The following is an 18,435-nucleotide window of genomic DNA, read 5'->3' as shown; positions in this document are numbered from 1 at the left end:
ACAATTCTGGTTGTTTGAGGAATCAAACTTTTTTTTTATTTTAGTTTACCCAAATATATAAAAAATTATTAACATTATTGAAAATAAAAATACAACATTTATAATGCAGCCACATAAATATCGTTAAAAGTTAATCATAAAATATATTTCCGAAGTATGAGTCATAAATATTAATAGTATTTCTTTTAAACTTAGTTAAACTTAGAAGACTGGTTCAATTTAACTCTAGAATTGCATGCATTTTTTTTAGGACGAGCTCCGCAGCAGGACCTCCGTTTGCACTACATTTACACAAGCTCCGCAGCAGGCCAGCAGCCTGTTCACAACTTGTAGCTAATTACCTAAGCACAAAAGGAACACACAGCCTAATCAAGCATGTACCTATGAGATACTATCATTGGCAAGCCATGCAGACATGGCATAGAGTATGCGCCCCTTCCACCCTTGCAAGAGCCATTGCTGATCCACATCAACCACAAAGTCCTTAACCTTCTTGCTGATGCCCTCAACATATCAGGGTCCAATGGCAGCTGCCTCAACCCCGCCCGATCATTCCGCACCTGCCACTGCATGCCTATACGTCTCAGGGCGCTCCACTCTATCAGAGCCCTCGCAAGCAATGGCGTTCAAGGCGCAGTGTCCAAACAACTCCTGCTCAACCAACACGCGCTCGTCGCTGTCCCGTGGCGCCAGCGCATCCATCATGTCAAACAGTGCAGAGTAAAAGAACAGCGCCTCCCTGAACAGTGTCACAAAGAAGGGCGCGTTGTAGGAGCTGTTCTCGATGCAGAGGATGAACACGTCCGGCCGCATCTTCCGGATGTTGCCGAGGGCCATAACCCTAGGGCTCAAGCTATCTATGTCAGCACCCTCATCCATCAGCTTACCGAAATGGAACAAGCCATTGACGACGAGCACCTCGTCGTGCTCAATGTTGAGGTCATCGACGCAAACAGTCTCCCACTTTGCCGCCGCGATGCTGTGGAACCTGAACGGGACGCCGACTTCGCTCGCCGGCGGCCGGTCTCCTGAATCCGAGCAGCCGGGCGAAACCCGGGCTGAGGGAGGTCAATGGCGGTGATCCTCACCTCGGGCGGCCCGCCCTCCCGGTTAGCCCAGTAGCCCAGCAACGTCGGCCACTGGAACCCGTAATGGTCGCCGTAGTCCACGATGTGCACCTTCTTCCGCCCGACGATGGCCTTGCAGATGGCCAGGTTTGAGAACTTGAACGCCATGGCCGTGAAGCAGCACGCCGCCAGGTAGAGCTGGTAGGCCTTGGGGAGCTCCACCGCGGATGCGTGCTTCGCCATGAGCGGCGACCCGTATGTTAGCTAAATTGTTGCATAGTTTAGTTAAGATTGTGTTCACCGTCATCTAGAGTCAGGGTGCAGGTTGAGCGTGGCCAAGGCGTGCTTGGGTCCACGAACACAACTTGGTGGAGTCAGTTTGTCTAGCGCCGTGTTGTGCGCTGCAGCACGTGGTGCGCGCCGCGATGAAACGGCGTCGCGCACGGTGTTCGGCATGGCGCGGGATACGCGGAGCCTGTTCCGTGATCTCATTGTATCCGAGTATAAATACAAACAAAGATGGTCAGTTGGGGCTGCGATACAGCAGCATATTTCTTGCGTGTCTGTTATTTCGTTTGCATCTGGCGTTTGCCCTCGCCGCGGTGACCGTGTCCCCGGCGAGCCACCATAGCTGCGCGCGCACTCAAGCTCCAGGATCAAGCCTGGTTCCAACACGTGGTATCAGAGACGAAGGTTGTCGAGGAGGAGGCGTGTGGCGGCGGTGAGAAGGTGCAGAGGCAGATCGAAGAAAAAGGAGCCGAGAACAATTGCCGTGCAAGATGGGAACGTCAGGCGAGAAGGAGTCCATGGACCGGGCATTCAATCAGGCCGCTGGCAACTTGATGTGGCCGATGCTTACCCGGACCAATTATCAAGAATGGTCCTCGCATATCCAGTGCAATCTGGAGGGCATGTTTCTTTGGGATGGGATCGATCCCGGTGACAAATCGGAGAGGCGCCGAGATCGGTTGGGCCTCGGGGCCATGCTGCGCGGCGTGCCTCAGAAAATGCACTCGATGCTCCTGAACAAGAAGACTGTGAAGGAGGCATGGGAGGCGATCAAGACGATGCGTCTTGGTGCAGATCACGTTAAAGAAGTTAATGCTCAGAAGCTCCTGGCTGAGTTTGAGGCTATCTCATTCAAGCCCGGGGAGACGATTGACGATTTCGCCATAAGGATCACCAAGCTGGCAACCGATCTGAAGGGTCTTGGAGACACCAGCGTTGATGATTCACGAGTTGTGAAGAAGTTCCTTCGTGTTATACCGTCGCGATACAATCAAGTGGCGGTGGCAATCGAGATGTTCAGCGACCTCAAGACGCTCACCATCGAGGAACTCATCAGCCGACTATGGGCGGCTGAAGACAGATTTGAGTCCTCGGTGGAGCAAGTCATGGACAAGATGCCCAAACTCATGTTAACCGAGGAGGAGTGGGCAGCGAGGAGCAAGAGTCGTGCCGGGACAGATTCCTCATCTGGATCGAGCAACAGGGGCAAAGGTCGGTTTGTCAAGAAGGAGAAGCCTAGGGGACGTGCCAGCGGCGATGGGCGTGACTCCGGGAATAGACTCACGTCGATGGGAACACCACGGCGGAAGGGGCGTTGCCGCAAGTGCAACATCTATGGGCATTTCGAAAAGGAGTGCAAGACGAAGATGGATGGGGAGGAGCGTCAGGAGGCTGCACATCATGCCGCTAGTGAGCAGGAAGGCGCACTCCTGGTGGCGCAGGTCCGCAACGTCATGCGGATGACCACGCCAAGGACGCAGCATGTGTTCCTTAACCAGGAACGTGTGTTCCCGGCGGAACATGAAGAAGGCGCATGGGTACTCGACACGGGCGCCACGAATCACATGACGGGGTGCCGTGACGCGCTGGCAACTCTGGACAACTCGGTCCGAGGCGCGGTGAGATTCGGCGATGGATCGACAGTGGAGATCCACGGGCTCGGCGCCGTGGCTCTTGCGGGAAGGAACATCGATCATCGTGTACTCACGGAGGTATACTACATTCCTTCTCTCAAATGTAACATTATAAGTCTCGGTCAGCTGGAAGAAGGAGGATGTCATGTCGAGATTGATCATGGCGTTATGACTGTATTTGAGCGACGCAAGCAAGGGACAGACCAGCTCGGTGTCTTGGTTCGTGCTGAGAGGAGGAATCGCCTATATACTTTGAAGGTGAAGGTGACCTCGCCTATCTGTTTGCTATCCAAGATGGACGAAGAAGCGTGGCTATGGCAGCACGCTATGGGCATCTGAACTTCAGATCACTTCGTGATCTCGGTGCCAAGGAGATGGTGGAGGGCATTCCACTGATCAGGAGGGCAGAACAGGTCTGTGACGGTTGTGCTTTGGGGAAGCAACATAGAAAACCATTTCCTAGAGCATCTGAATATCGTGCAAATACTGGACTTGAATTGGTGCATAGTGATCTGTGTGGACAGATAACACCACCCACCCCGGGTGGGAAGGCTTACTTTCTGTTAATTGTAGATGATCACAGCCGATTCATGTGGCTGGAATTGCTAGCAACCAAGGATGAAGCCCTGACCTATTTCAAGAAGTTCAAAATTGTAGCAGAAGTGGAGTCTGGAAAACGACTCAAGGCTCTCAGAACTGACCGTGGAGGAGAATTCAACTCATGGGCATTCTCGGTGTTCTGCAGTGAGCAACGGATCCGGCACAATACCACTACAGCTTATACCCCTCAACAGAACGGTGTTGTCGAGCGACGGAATCAAACCGTAGTTGAGATGGCTCGGTGCATGCTGAAGAGTATGAATATGCTAGGGAAATTTTGGGGTGAAGCGGTGAGAACTGCTGTTTATTTGTTGAACCGTTCACCTACAAAGAGCTTCGAAGGCAAAACTCCGTTTGAAGTTTGGTATGGGCGCAAGCCTAGTGTTCGGCATTTACGCACTTTTGGGTGCAAGGTGTTTGCAAAGAGAACAGCGCCAGGAATAAGCAAACTTGCAGATCGGTCAGTTCCAGGCGTGTTCTTGGGCTATGAGCCCGGAACCAAAGGCTATCAGGTCTATGATCCGATCCATGACAAGCTACTCGTGACCAGGGATGTGATCTTCGATGAAAAACAACCATGGAATTGGGTGGAGAGAGCTGGCAGGGAGACAGGTGCAGCATTGGCACCGGAGTTTTTAGTCGAGCAAACTGACGAGTTTCAGGACATTGTTCACGATCCGGCAGTACAGTCGGGACCGGCTGCTGATTCAGAAATTGCAGACGTCGAGCCCGATTCACCTGAAGTTTCAATTCCATCTGGTGGAGGAGCATCGACAGCATCAGCTCACACCCCTGGATCGTCAGTAGGATCCACGCAGCAGATTCAGTGGGCTACCCCACCAACAGATGCATCAAAAGGTACTAATGAAGCACCAAGAAGATACAGGACTTTGCCTGATCTGTTTGACAGCACCGATGAAGTTCAGAATTTTGAATATTCGGGGTTGTGTCTTATGGCTTGTGAGGAACCAGCTATAGTGGAAGATGCACTATCAGAACCATGTTGGAGAGAGGCTATGGAGTCTGAGATGAAGGCAATAAAGGACAATCAGACTTGGATTGTCACTGACCTACCACCCAAACAAAAGGCAATTGGCCTCAAGTGGGTGTTTAAGGTCAAAAAGGATCCAGAAGGGAATGTGGTGAAACACAAGGCACGATTAGTGGCTAAGGGCTATGCACAGCGTCCAGGAGTGGACTTCGAGGAAGTTTTTGCACCGATTGCAAGAATTGAGACAGTGAGGGTGCTATTGGCACTAGCAGCACAGAGTGGATGGGAGGTACACCATATGGATGTCAAGTCGGCATTCTTGAATGGAGATCTCACTGAAACTGTATTTGTTCAGCAACCTCTTGGTTTCAATGTTGGCAACAAAGGAAAAGTGCTTAAATTGAAGAAAGCACTCTATGGGCTTAAGCAGGCACCTAGGGCCTAGAATGCCAAACTCGATAAGGAGTTGATCTCTCTAGGATTTGTGAAGAGCAAACTCGAGCATGCAGTTTACAGGAGGCAAAACAAAAACTCATTTTTGCTTGTGGGGGTGTATGTTGATGATTTGATCATCTCAGGGCCAAGTGTTAATGACATAAGGCAGTTCAAGATGGAGATGAAGAAAAAATTCAGCATGAGTGATCTCGGGCTTCTCAGTTACTATCTTGGGATAGAGGTGAAGCAAGATGGAGATGGAATCACCTTGAGTCAAAATGCTTATGCAGTCAAGATTCTAGAATCTGCTGGGATGTTGAAGTGTAATCCTTGTGCAACACCCATGGAAGCAAGGCTCAAGCTAAGCAAGAAGTTAGAGGATGAGGTGATAGAACCAACTGCATACAGGAGTGTTATTGGTAGTCTCAGATACTTGGCCAACACCAGGCCAGATCTTGCATTTGTTGTTGGTGTTGTCAGCAGGTTTATGGAGGCTCCAAGCAAGGACCATTGGGCTGCTGTAAAGCACATACTCAGGTATCTGAAAGGCACAATCAGTTTTGGATGCAAGTATGGGCGAGGCACTGAACTGAAACCTTTCCTGATAGGGTTCAGTGACAGTGACTTTGCTGGTGATTCAGAGGACAGGAAGAGTACTACAGGTGTGGTATATTTTCTTGGGAAGAATCTGGTGACTTGGGCATCACAAAAGCAAAAGATTGTGGCACTTTCATTGTGTGAGGCGAAATATGTGGCAGGTGCAGCAGCTGCTTGTCAAGGAATATGGCTCAGTCGACTTGTGGGTGACCTGATGGGAACAAAGGAGACGCCGGTAAAGCTTCTCATGGACAACATGTCTGCAATTGCACTAAGCAAGAACCCGGTGCATCACGATAGAAGCAAGCATATAGATACTAAGTATCATTTTCTGCGTGAGTGCATTGAAGAAGGGAAGGTGGAGGTGGAACATGTAGGCACTGCAAACCAGTTGGCCAACATCTTCACGAAGTCACTTGGGCGAGTCAGATTTGTAGAACTGAGGAAGACATTGGGTGTCGTCGAGGTGCAACAAGTTTAGGGGGTGTTTTGTTAGCTAAATTGTTGCATAGTTTAGTTAAGATTGTGTTCACCGTCATCTAGAGTCAGGGTGCAGGTTGAGCGTGGCCAAAGCGTGCTTGGGTCCACGAACACAACTTGGTGGAATCAGTTTGTCTAGCGTTGTGTTGTGCGCTGCAGCACGTGGTGCGCGCCGCAATGAAACAGCGTCGCGCACGGTGTTTGGCATGGCGCGGGATACGCGGAGCCTGTTCCGTGATCTCATTGTATCCGAGTATAAATACAAACAAAGATGGTCAGTTGGGACTGCGATACAGCAGCATATTTCTTGCGTGTCTGTTATTTTGTTTGCATCTGGCGTTTGCCCTCGCCGCGGTGACCGTGTCCCCGGCGAGCCACCATAGCTGCGCGCGCACTCAAGCTCCAGGATCAAGCCTAGTTCCAACACCGTACACCTGGCTCCCCGTGCCGGTGAGCCACGCCTCCAGCCCCTTGGTGAAACAGTGCGCTAGCCTCTGCGTGGCGTCTCCCCTCGGCGAGGAGCGCTCCCTGATCCTGCTCAGCAGGTCGGTGGCGCTGGGACGGTTGCCGTCGGCCACGGCCTGCGCGCAGTCGATCAGCAAGGTGCATAGGTCCACGGCCTCATTGGCACTCCCTTTCCCCTTCCTGCTGGTGGAGCTCTTTTTGTCAGCGTCCCTGCTGCCATCGTCGGCGTTGAGGGTCATGGCCATCATCTGCTCATGTAGCGTCTGGTACCCGCTCTGGACAAACTCGTCCACCATCTCGCTTTCCTCTATTTCAGCCGCCATTAGCTTGCAGCTCCTCCTGCCTGTCTCGGCTTCCTCCTCTAGGTCATCACCCCAATCGGCATGCCTATTGTTCTTGCGGCCCCTGCTGCAATTGTTAGCACTCTGTTGGAGCAACAGTGACGACATTCCATTTCCATCCACCTGCGGCTTCCCCATCTTCTTTGATTGGCGGGCACGCCACAACTTGTTGTCATGGTCATCGTTGCCGAACTCGGAGGAGATGGGCATGAGGAGGAGGCTGTTGGTGGTGGCGGGCAAGAACTTGGTGGCCTCCTCCATGCCCTTGACAAACGCCAGGTTGAGCATGTCCATGTTTACCGTGCCACCGCCGAACATGGCAGAGGAGGCCATCGAGTCGGCATTGGGGTATGTTGCCGTGTCGGACGGGTATGTCCTAGAAAGGAAGATCTGGACGAGCTCGACTGTGTTAAGAATATCCAAAAGGATCACATGACCGCAATATCTGGTTGATTGATATATCTGGTTGATTGATATCTCCTAAAGATTGATTGTGCGCTCAGGCTTGGATTGCGGGTGAAGGCAAGTGTCACGGCTTTGTTTAGATAGGATAGGTATCTCCTGATTGATGTAATCTTATGATGTAATCTAGAGTTACCAAAGTAGTTAGCTTCTTCTTGTTGTACAAGTTGTACCGCCACGCCAGGGGCTCTTCCTGGCTATATTAACACGAAGCCGTGAGCATGAGAGGGCATCACGTTCCAACCATTTTCACATGGTATCAGAGTTAGGTTAGTCCACAATATTCTCGATGGCTTCCTCTTTCGCGCTTCAACAATCGTTCTCTCTGATCAGTTGTCCCGTCACTGAGAAGCTAGGCAAAGGGAATTTTCCCCTATGGAGCATCCAGGTGTTGTCTGCTCTTCGTGGTGTGCAGATAGCGCACTATCTCGAGCTCGACATTGTGGCGCTGGCGAAGCAGATCCCCAAGGCGGCCGACAAGCCAACTGAGCTTATCCCCAACCCTGAGTATGAAACTTAGGTTGCAAAGGACCAGCAGATCGTTAACTATCTGCTCTCCAGTATCTCCAAGGAGATCTAGGTGCAAGTCTCCAATTGCGCCACATCGGCCGAGATCTAGAAAGTGATCTCAGAGATGACGACTTCCCAGTCTCGGGGCCGTATCATCAACACGCGCATGGCATTGGCCACATCGTAGAAGGGCTCATCAACAATCGCCGACTACTTCAACAAGATGAAATCTCTTGCTGACGACATGGCGGCCGAGGGCAAACGTCTTGAAGATGAAGAGATCATCTCCTATGTACTAGCCGGACTTGACATGGATTTTAATCTGATTGTCTCGGTTGTCGCGGCGCGCATGGAGCCGCTATCTTTGGGCGAGCTCTACACCCAGCTAGTGAGCTGGGAACAACAGATGGATCTCCTACACGGTGGATCCGGTTCATCTGCTAACATGGCTACACGTGGAGGCCATGGCGGTTTCAATCGTGGCGGTGGTGGCCGAGGACGCGGGCGCGGCCACAACCGTGGCAACAACAACAACAACAGCGGGCGCCCCCGACAGAACTACAATGGCGATAAACCCATCTGCCAGCTCTACGGCAAGGAGGGCCACACCGAACTCCGCTGCTTCAAGCGTTTTGATGCTTCCTTCACCGGCCCACCAGAGCAATCCCGATCTGCCTCCTCTGCGTCATATGGGATCGACACCAACTGGTACACCGACACTGGTGCTACCAACCACATCACGGGAGAGCTGGAGAAGCTCACCGTGAGGGACAAGTACCATGGAAACGACAAGGTTCATGCTACTAATGGCGCAGGTATGAGAATCAATCAAATTGGTCGAAGTTTTGTTCGTACCCCAAATCAAAATCTCATCCTAAACAATGTTCTTTATGTTCCTGAAGCTAACAAAAGCCTTGCATCTGTTCATCGTCTTGCATCCGATAACCATGCTTTTATTGAATATCATCCCAACTATTTTTTGATTAAGGACCAGGCGACGAAGAAAACCATCCTTAGAGGGTAATGTGAAGGCGGCCTTTGCCCATTGAAGTTTAGGCCGTCATCGAATAAAGGGGCGTTTGGTGCAGTCAAGTTCCCTTCGTCCAAGTGGCATAGTCGTCTCGGCCACCCTTCTTTTGCAGTCGTTCAGCAAGTCCTTAGCAAAAATAGTATTCCCTTTGTTGCCGATTTGAATAAAGAAACTATTTGCGATGCTTGCCAAAAGGGCAAAAGTCATCAGCTACCCTATCCTAGATCCACGAGTATCTCATTGAGTCCCTTAGAACTTGTGTTTTCTAATGTATGGGGTCCTGCGCCCACTTCTGTTGGCAAAAACAGTTATTACTTTAGCTTCATTGATGATTTCAGTAAGTTTACATGGATTTATTTGCTTCGTCATAAATATGAAGTTTTTCAAAAATTTCATGAATTCCAAGCTATGGTTGAACGCCAATTTGATAGAAAAATTCTCGCTATGCAAACTGACTGGGGAGGGGAATATCAAAAGCTGAATGCCTTCTTTCAACGCATTGGCATCTCGCATCATGTCTCATGCCCTTATGCACATCAACAAAATGGCTCCGCTGAACGCAAACATCGCCATATTGTTGAAGTAGGTCTCTCGCTTTTAGCCCATGCTTCTATGCCCTTAAAATTTTGGAATGAAGCTTTCATCACTGCCACCTATCTTATTAATCGCCTCCCTAGTAAAATTATCAATAACCAAACTCCTCTTGAATGCCTGTTTCATCAAACACTAGACTACTCCTCTCTTCGTACTTTTGGCTGCGCATGCTGGCCGAATCTACGGCCTTATAACGCTCGCAAGTTGCAATTCCGCTCCAAACGCTGTGTCTTCCTATGATACAGTAACATACACAAGAGGTTCAAGTGTCTAGATGTCAATGAAGGGTGTGTCTATATTTCCCTAGACGCGGTCTTCGATGAACACGTCTTCCCCTTCGCCGAACTCCACCCAAACGTCGGTGCTCGATTACGATATGAAATTCTCCTCCTTCCTTCAACTTTGACAAATCCTTCACATGATTTTGGGGACGACAATTCTTCAGATCCTTTTGATAATGATTCCCTGCATACTAACCCTATGTCTAAGCGTGCAGCACATGAAAAAAATTCGACGTCAAACGAACTAAATCTGGCTGGAAACGGGCGTCATTTCATGCTCCCCGAGCAATTTCCCGTTTTGGCACGAACAGGCGGCGATCCCTAGGCTAATCCACCTGCACCTTCCACTGCGGAGCCGACAGGATCGGTCTTGGATCCGGCGGCGTCAGCTCTTGCGCTCATGACGAACGCGTTAGCTCCACCGGCATCCTCTCCGCGTGTGCCACCTGTCTCGAACTCGCCTCGCCTGGCTCCGCGGACGGGGGGGATAGGATATTTTTGACCGGTGGTGGAGAATCTCCCTTGGGTCCACCGCTCGCCGGATCTTCTGCGCCAGCCACAGGTCAACCCACCGGGTCTTCGCTCGCCGGATCTTCTGCGCCAGCCACAGATCAACCCATCGGATCTTCTACATCGCCTGCAGCACCGACTCTCCAGCGACCCACCACACGTCTACAACAAGGTATATGCAAACCAAAAATTTACACTGATGGAACTATTCGATATGGCCAGTTAGTAGCCACCACTGAAGGTCCTATTGATTTGCAACATGCCTTAGTCGATAATAATTGGAAGCGTGCTATGGATGTTGAATTTGATGCATTGATCAGGAATAAAACTTGGCATCTAGTTCCACCTCAAAAAGGTAAAAATGTGATAGATTGCAAGTGGGTCTATAAAATCAAATGAAGATCAGATGGGAAAATTGACAGATATAAGGCACGCCTAGTAGCAAAGGGGTTCAAACAATGATATGGCATTGATTATGAGGATACTTTTAGTCCTGTTATGAAAGCAGCCACAATTCGTCTTGTGCTCTCTCTAGCTATGTCTAAGGATTGGTGTTTGAGGCAACTCGATGTTCAGAACGCTTTCTTGCATGGTTTCCTTGAAGAAGAGGTATACATGAAACAACCGCCAGGTTATGAAGATAAGACCAAACAACATCACTTATGCAAACTTGACAGATCCCTGTATAGTTTAAAACAAGCACCAAGGGCCTGGTATTCTAGGTAGTGTGGTAAACTTCAGAGTCTAGGCTTTGTTCCCTCCAAAGCTGACACATCATTATTCTTATTTTATCGGAAAGGAAATCATGTCATCTTTATGCTTGTATATGTTGATGATATAATTGTAGCCAGTTCATCACAGGAAGCAGTGGATGCTCTTCTCCGAGATTTAGAGAAGGACTTTGCAATCAAAGATCTCGGGAACCTTCACTATTTTCTTGGCATACAGGTTCAAAGAAAGAAAGGTGAATTGCTTTTGACATAGGAACGGTATGCTTCTGATATCCTCAAGAGAGTTAATATGCAGCTGTGTAAACCCGTCAAAACACCCCTTAATACTACCGAAAAGCTTTCAGTCACTAGTGGCACTCGGTTAGGAGTGGAGGACTCAACCAGATACAGGAGCATTGTTGGAGCTCTCCAGTATCTCACCCTCACACGACCAGATCTGTCTTTTTTGATCAACAAAGTTTGTCAATTCCTTCACTCGCTGACGACCGTTCACTGGGAAGATGTGAAGAGAATATTGAGATATGTACAAGGAACAATCTAACTCTATGCTTGTAAGTGCTTTTTCAGATGCTGATTGGCCGGTTGCCCTGATGACAGACGATCTACAAGCGGCTTTGCTGTATTCCTAGGTTGCAACCTAGTGTCATGGTGCGCAAGAAAACAGCCTACGGTTTCAAGATCAAGTATAGAAGCTGAATAAAAGTCTTTGACCAACGATACTGCAGAGGTAATATGGGTACAAAAATTACTTGATGAGTTATGTATTCCACATCCTTTGGCAGCATGTTTATGGTGTGATAATTTTGGCACAAAGTACCTATCGGCTAACCCTGTATTTCATGCACGCACCAAGCATATAGAGATCGATTTTCATTTTGTACGCGAACAAGTTGCAGCAAAGCGTCTGGACATCAGATTCATCAGCACTACGGATCAGATCATCGATGGCTTCACTAAGCCTCTTCCAGAGAAGCAAATGGTCATGTTCAGAGACAATCTCAACCTCGCTGATAAGTTGTGATTGAGGGGATGTTAAGAATATCCAATAGGATCACATGACCGCAATATCTGGTTGATTGATATATCTGGTTGATTGATATCTCCTGAAGATTGATTGTGCGCTCAGGCTTGGATTGCGGGTGAAGGCAAGTATCACGGCTTATGAAACTGGAAGGGGCGCTGGGAAAGTTCAGGAGACAGACAAGGAAAAGAAGAAAACGAGGACTAGAACTGAAAGTGACCAGGCTAAGTAAATGGGCAGCGGGGAACCTTTTTTTTTATAGCATTACCATGCATCGGTGACAAATCAGTATCAATTCTATCAGCATAGGGCCCTCCATGGTGTTACACTAAAGTGAAGCTTAAAACGGAGAGAGAAGGTTTACGCCAACTTGACTCTCTTGAAGCAGCACAAGGAAAGCTTGCTGAAAAAAATAGTACAACCTAGCTAATGAAGCACTACGGGATACTGATTAATTACCGAGTGTGATAAACACTCGGCAAATATGGAGAAACACTCGGTAAATTGTTTACCGAGTGCCACACTCGGTAAACATGACTCGGTAAACAACGACTCGGTAAAGTTAGTTTACCGAGTGTCAAATAACGGGACACTCGGAGAATAAATATTACCGAGTGCTACGCCGGCACTCGGTAAACAACTACGACGTGACGGTCGTCAGTCCCCAAGCTCGCCGTTAACGGCGTCGTTTACCGAGTGTTATACATAGCACTCGGTAAACAGATAACCATTTTCATGATTAAAACAATTCCGCAAATATTTTTCCCTAATATAGTTTACCGAGTGTACCAGTAACACTCGGTAAACATGTAACTCGTTAACCGAGTGTTCCACTCGGTAAAAAATGGCACATATATCCAAGTGGGTCGTGGCACTCGGTAAAAAATGGCACCACTCGGCAAAATTAACAGAATCAGAACCAATTTGGTTCTGTTCTCTGTTTTACCGAGTGTAACACTCGGTAAACATGACCTTTACCGAGTGTAACACTCGGTAAAACTTGTCCACAGTATTTTTTTTTGTTTGTTGCAGTGCATATCCAGCCACAATTAACAACAATTATAACAGAATATCACAGTTACCAACAGATAGACAATATATATCACATATATGTCCACAAATGTCACATCCACTCATTATAACCAACATATAGCTACAACAAATGTCACAAGCACAATGCAAAGTCCACAAACACCATCAACATGTCCAAAGTCCACAAAGTTCAACCCACTTCTAAGTTCAACATACAAACAAGTGAAACATGGTCCTGTCACATGGTCGGAGCCCTACCGAGAAACGGAGACAAGTCCAAGTCTTGATCGTTGTTCGATCCAGCTGTAGAAGGTCCCTGGAATGAGGGAGCAAAAGAAAATAAACATATTTGTCAATTAATCATAAGGTAGTATGCCAAATTCAAATATTCCTTCGAAAGACCAGTTAACAGTGACATCAATATATAGGCATATAATAGATAACACATATCAAGTTAGTTGCTGTTTAGGTCTCCTCTATGTGCAAGATATCGACAAACTTAAATCGCAAAAGTTTTTTAGATTATCTCTGGAAAGCAAAGGAACAGAACAACATGATTTGGAGTGGTGTTCTCTCCGAACACAGACCTCACTGAGAACACTAATTTTAGTTGGTAATATAAAGATTAAGCCAGGTGATTCATTTGTTTCTCTTTCAAGTCTTCGCACACTACATTTGGACAGTGTAAATATTGATGCAATAGCCGAATCTTTGTATCAGCTGAAACATTTGAGGTATTTGTCAATACAAAACTGTAAAACATCCAAGTTACCCGAAGACATAGGCAAGTTGAAATTCTTGCAGTACATTAGCCTTTCTGGTTGTCCGGGTTTGGCCAAGCTTCCTAGTAGTATTGGAGTACTACAAGACTTGAGGTTTCTCAGACTTCACCGGAAAAATGTAAGTGTTATACCAAGGGAATTTAGTGGCCTAACTTCTTTGAGGAAATTATATGGATTTCCAGCCCACATGGACTGTGATCACTGTAGTTTGGAGGAACTAGGGCCGCTCTCCCAGCTAACAGATCTTCATATCTGTTTCTTGGAGAATGTAGCTTCTTCCTCATCTGTTATACTGGCCAATCTTGGATGGAACTAGGGCCGCAATCAAGCGTGTTGGGCTTGAATTCCTACAACCAAGCAATCATGTAGGGGTTGCGTTTCCCAGATTACATGATTTGATTTTTGGTAGATTTGTCGAATGGGAGGAATGGGTGTGGGAGGAACAAGTGAAAGCCATGCCTATCTTGGAGAGGCTTAAACTCAACATGTGCAAGTTGAGCCACATGCCTCCTGGCCTTGCCTTCCACGCAAAGGCATTGAAGGAATTAGGCATCTATGGTGTCAAGAACCTAAGCTCTTTGGAGAACTTCACTTCTGTTGTCCACCTCGACGTGTTTAGGAACATTATCGGTGTCGCAGCACTAAAGGGTAAAAACTGCCACTTCTCCTTTGAGGAGATCGATCAGAAGACATTCAGTAGCAGCAGCAGCTAGCTAGCTTCTTCTGACCGAATCACTGATCAGCTTAAAGCATTCAGTATGCAAAGCTGGCCGTGCCCGGCCGGGAATCATCGACACACACAAACATACTACTACTAACCAGCTGCAGCAGGCCGGTCCTGTGCCATGCATGCCTCCACATTCTCCACTCTCCCCACTCTGATAAAAGATGGCAGCGGCCGGCTAGCCCAGGCACTGCAGAGAGAGATGAATAATGCAGGATATGCTAAAGTGGTAGAGAGAGAGAGAGGACTGCTTTAGGGGCCCCACCCATGGCTGCTGCACCCTGCAATGGGGCAACGGGCAACGCTGATCGAAGAGAAAATAAGAACAGGTGGCTTGTATTTTTGTTCACAGGATACTTCTCAGATTTAGACAGGTGGCTTTATTTGTTTCCTTAACCTTCATATTGGGGTTGCATATCATAAATACTGAACTTTGTTTTCGTGTAGTCAGAGCTTAAAACAGTGAAGCGTAGGTTGCTTGATCAATGTGGCATGCAGGTTGTTTGATGTGAAATCAATTTATTATATACCATGAGAAATAACTAGAGGTACCTCTATGATGTATGTAATTTGTAGATCAACTATTAGTCTATTCTTATGTGTTAATTGTCTCCTCTGTTAATTACAGGTCAAACCTAGGCCACCAAGGTTACAAGTTGAGATATATGCTTCAAATGGTTTCTACAGTCTTCCAGTGATACCAGTTTGCACGCGATCAACGTCGTGCCACGCTGCCAATCATCGATGATAGAGGGCACCATGAACTGATAAGGACATGAGGCAAAGGTGACACCATCATTGTCAATGTTTCTTCAGTTTTCCAGTTGTTGCAATTTGTCATTATTTTCCCTGAAGTTTTTTGCGTCTTTCAATGTTTTATTCAGTTGTTTTGTGTTTCATTGTTTGATTTGGTCTTTTAGACTTTTAGCGAATGATTCAAACTATTGCAAGGGATTAGCGCACCCCTTTATTTTTCTCTAGCTTCAGCCCCTATCGGCTATTGCCCTTTTGTTCTGTTGATATTTGCACAGCTATGTTGCATCGAGTTATTTCAGTACATAGCCTTACAATCATACCCACTAATTTTCACTTCACTATGAGATGGAGGTGTGGAGCGATACAACCAGATTTCCCTGCTATATATGATAGTCTCCTTATCTCTTCCTATATGGATCCCACGAGGTGGTGGATATCTGATCAACTAAGGGCGGAGCTAAATTTTCAACATATGCTTTATCTTCTATCCGAGGGCATCATGTTTTATTGGAGGCAGATCGAAACTCCTACCAAAATATCACAAACCATAATGTCTTATGAAAAGATTAATGTTTGTTTGCTTGACATCATTTTTCAAGTGATCGTCTCCAATAGCAATTTTTGCCCTTCCTCAATGCTCTGTTACTGCTTTATGAAGCTGATAGAAATCCAAAGCTCAATCGAAACACCGTGCACCCAAGGTTTCTGGAATTAGTAGGAGATGTTGACAGCAAATGCATATAGTGTTTATATGCTTTTTTTTTCATCCATTTACCTTTTATTCTTTTTTATATGAGCTGGTGCTCATCCAGACAGGTGGCATTAAAACCTATGGACTGGACACAAGCTAGCTGATATAAGGCTACGGGATGCAGCACCCATTTTTCAATAGTGATAGGTGCCAATTTCTTAGGTGGAAAGAGATAGCGGATACAACACTGATGTGATTATTACATCTAGTGTTCTAGTGAGATTATTACAATCATTAATGAAAATTTCATCTCCAATATAATTAGAACGCTGTTTATGAGATTGGTGAGATTATTACATCCAGACAGGCGCCTCTGTTCTAGTGTTCTAGCGAGGATGATGAAGATGAAGAGCCTCAGAATACCTCAGAAAAGGGTGGACGATTGGATGGAGTTGGAGCCGGGGGCTGCGCGTCCGCGTGCTCGGTGTCGAGCGGGAGGCCGGGAGCTCGTCGGAGTCAGACGACGCCGTGGATCGCCCAGGTGTCCAGCGCGCTCGCGTCCAGGACGGCCAGCGTCGAGCTGGAGCTTCAGCCCTTCCTTTCCCCTTCTCCAGCTGCTTCGTCTTCCACCGCGCGCGCCGGTTCTGCGACGGCGTGGAGGGGAGGAGGCGGCCGCGGCGGTGGGGAGGCGACGGCGACGGCGGGGAGGCGCCGGCGTCGGCGTGGAGCGCGCTGGCGAGGGGAGGCGCGGGCGCAAGTGCGGGGGACGGCGGGGAGGCGCCGGCGCGGGGGACGGCGGCGGTGCGGCGGGGATGCGCGGGCGTGCGGTGTGTGTGTCGTCTGCACGATTTGAGGGAGAAACGACTAAGTGAATGCCTCTGTTTACCGAGTGCCTAGATATACGGCACTCGGTAAACTCAAGCACCGCAGCTCAATTACATGTGGGCCTGGTACATGTTTACCGAGTGCCCAGATCTACGGCACTCGGTAAACTCAAGCACCGCAGCTCAATTACATGTGGGCCTGGTACATGTTTACCGAGTGCCCAGATCTACGGCACTCGGTAAACAGAAGCCTCCAGCTTACGGGGACATCCCACTGCTCACCAAGATTTTCGCTTCCAAAGGCCACACCCTTGGCACGGCGCACTGCCCGTCCTACGCCGACCGGCTCTACAACTTCAGCAGCGCGTACAACTCGGACCCATCCCTCGACAGCGAGTACGCTGACAGGCTGAGGACGCGCTGCAAGAGCGTCGACAACAAGGCCATGCTTTCTGAGATGGACCCTGGCAGCTACAAGACCTTCGACACCAGCTACTACCACCACGTCGCCAAGCGGAGGGGGCTCTTCCAGTCCGATGCCGCGCTCCTCGCGGACGCTACCACTAGGGAGTACGTCCAGCGCATCGCCACCGGCAAGTTTGACGACGTGTTCTTTAAGGACTTCAGCGAGTCCATGATCAAGATGGGCAACGTCTCCGTGCTCACCGGTGCAGTGGGGGAGATCAGGAAGAAATGCTACATCGTCAACTAAAGTATATATTATCAGCTCGCTAAATCATTGATTTTTTTAATAAGCTTAACTCCATGAGATGATAGGGCGCATGTCTGTCTGTTGTTCCTCAATGTAATGTATTAATTATATTGCTGTAAATTCATTCTTTCTCTGTACGATAATGTCAATGGTGGCAGATAAACTGGAGCGCACATTATATATTTCATATACACTTGTGACATAAGTACACATATATGTACTGGAAGACAAAAAAAAATAACAATCTAGAAAAATTCATATAAAATAACAAATGAGCAAAATGCACCACAGGTCCATTACCGTTTCGCCCGGTGTCACTTAGGTCCAACACCTTTCTAAATGCAGGTCTTACACGATATGTATCTAATTATCATAAAGAATGAAAATTTTGTGAAATATAGTAAATAAATCGAAATAAACACCATATTTTGGAATGGAGTACTAAATATCATATGTGGATAGAGGAAAAAGAATGAAGGGAAAAACAAGAAATTTGGTTTAATTTTACCGAGTGTTGCGCCAGTACACTCGGTAAAAGATAGTGTTTACCGAGTGTTGTGAACTTACACTCGGTAAAACTTTATTATTACCGAGTGCAAATACGTCTACACTCGGCAAACATGTCATGCCGTGACGCCGTTTGTCGCACGGTTGGTATATTAGGAGACGTGGAAGCTTAATACCGAGTGTCTCTTTTTACCGAGTGCGCCCCTTCGGTATAATTGTAGTTCTACCGAGTGTTTGAGGTTACCGAGTGTTCGGACTCGGTAAAGAGGTATAGTACCGGGTGTTTATGTTTTCCGAGTGTTGGCACTCGGTAATAAATGTTTTCCGAGTGTCCCGACTTTTGACACTCGGTAATTTTCTGGGCACTCGG

General features: G+C 47.8%; 1 protein-coding gene, 1 non-coding gene and 1 pseudogene across 2 annotated transcripts; 2 read left to right on the top strand and 1 right to left on the bottom strand.

The window, feature by feature from the left end:
* Window positions 1–381: 381 nt before the first annotated feature.
* On the bottom strand, window positions 382–7,583 carry LOC136489675 (scarecrow-like protein 14; annotated as a pseudogene).
* Window positions 7,584–8,132: 549 nt separating this feature from the next.
* On the top strand, window positions 8,133–8,269 carry LOC136490476 (small nucleolar RNA Z247). The gene has a single exon (XR_010767755.1). It is a non-coding gene; the product is annotated as a small nucleolar RNA Z247 (small nucleolar RNA).
* A 7,081-nt stretch (window positions 8,270–15,350) lies between these two features.
* LOC136489674 (peroxidase 1-like) lies at window positions 15,351–17,558 on the top strand. The gene is made up of 3 exons (XM_066486244.1): window positions 15,351–15,361; window positions 16,637–16,823; window positions 17,094–17,558. Exons 1-3 carry the CDS (start codon window positions 15,351–15,353, stop codon window positions 17,556–17,558), a joined length of 663 nt encoding a protein of 220 aa, XP_066342341.1.
* Window positions 17,559–18,435: the final 877 nt, after the last annotated feature.

The sequence above is a fragment of the Miscanthus floridulus genome, chromosome 10 (genome assembly GCF_019320115.1).
Source record: "Miscanthus floridulus cultivar M001 chromosome 10, ASM1932011v1, whole genome shotgun sequence".
NCBI lineage: Eukaryota > Viridiplantae > Streptophyta > Magnoliopsida > Poales > Poaceae > Miscanthus > Miscanthus floridulus.
This window is presented reverse-complemented; position numbering and strand designations above follow the sequence as displayed.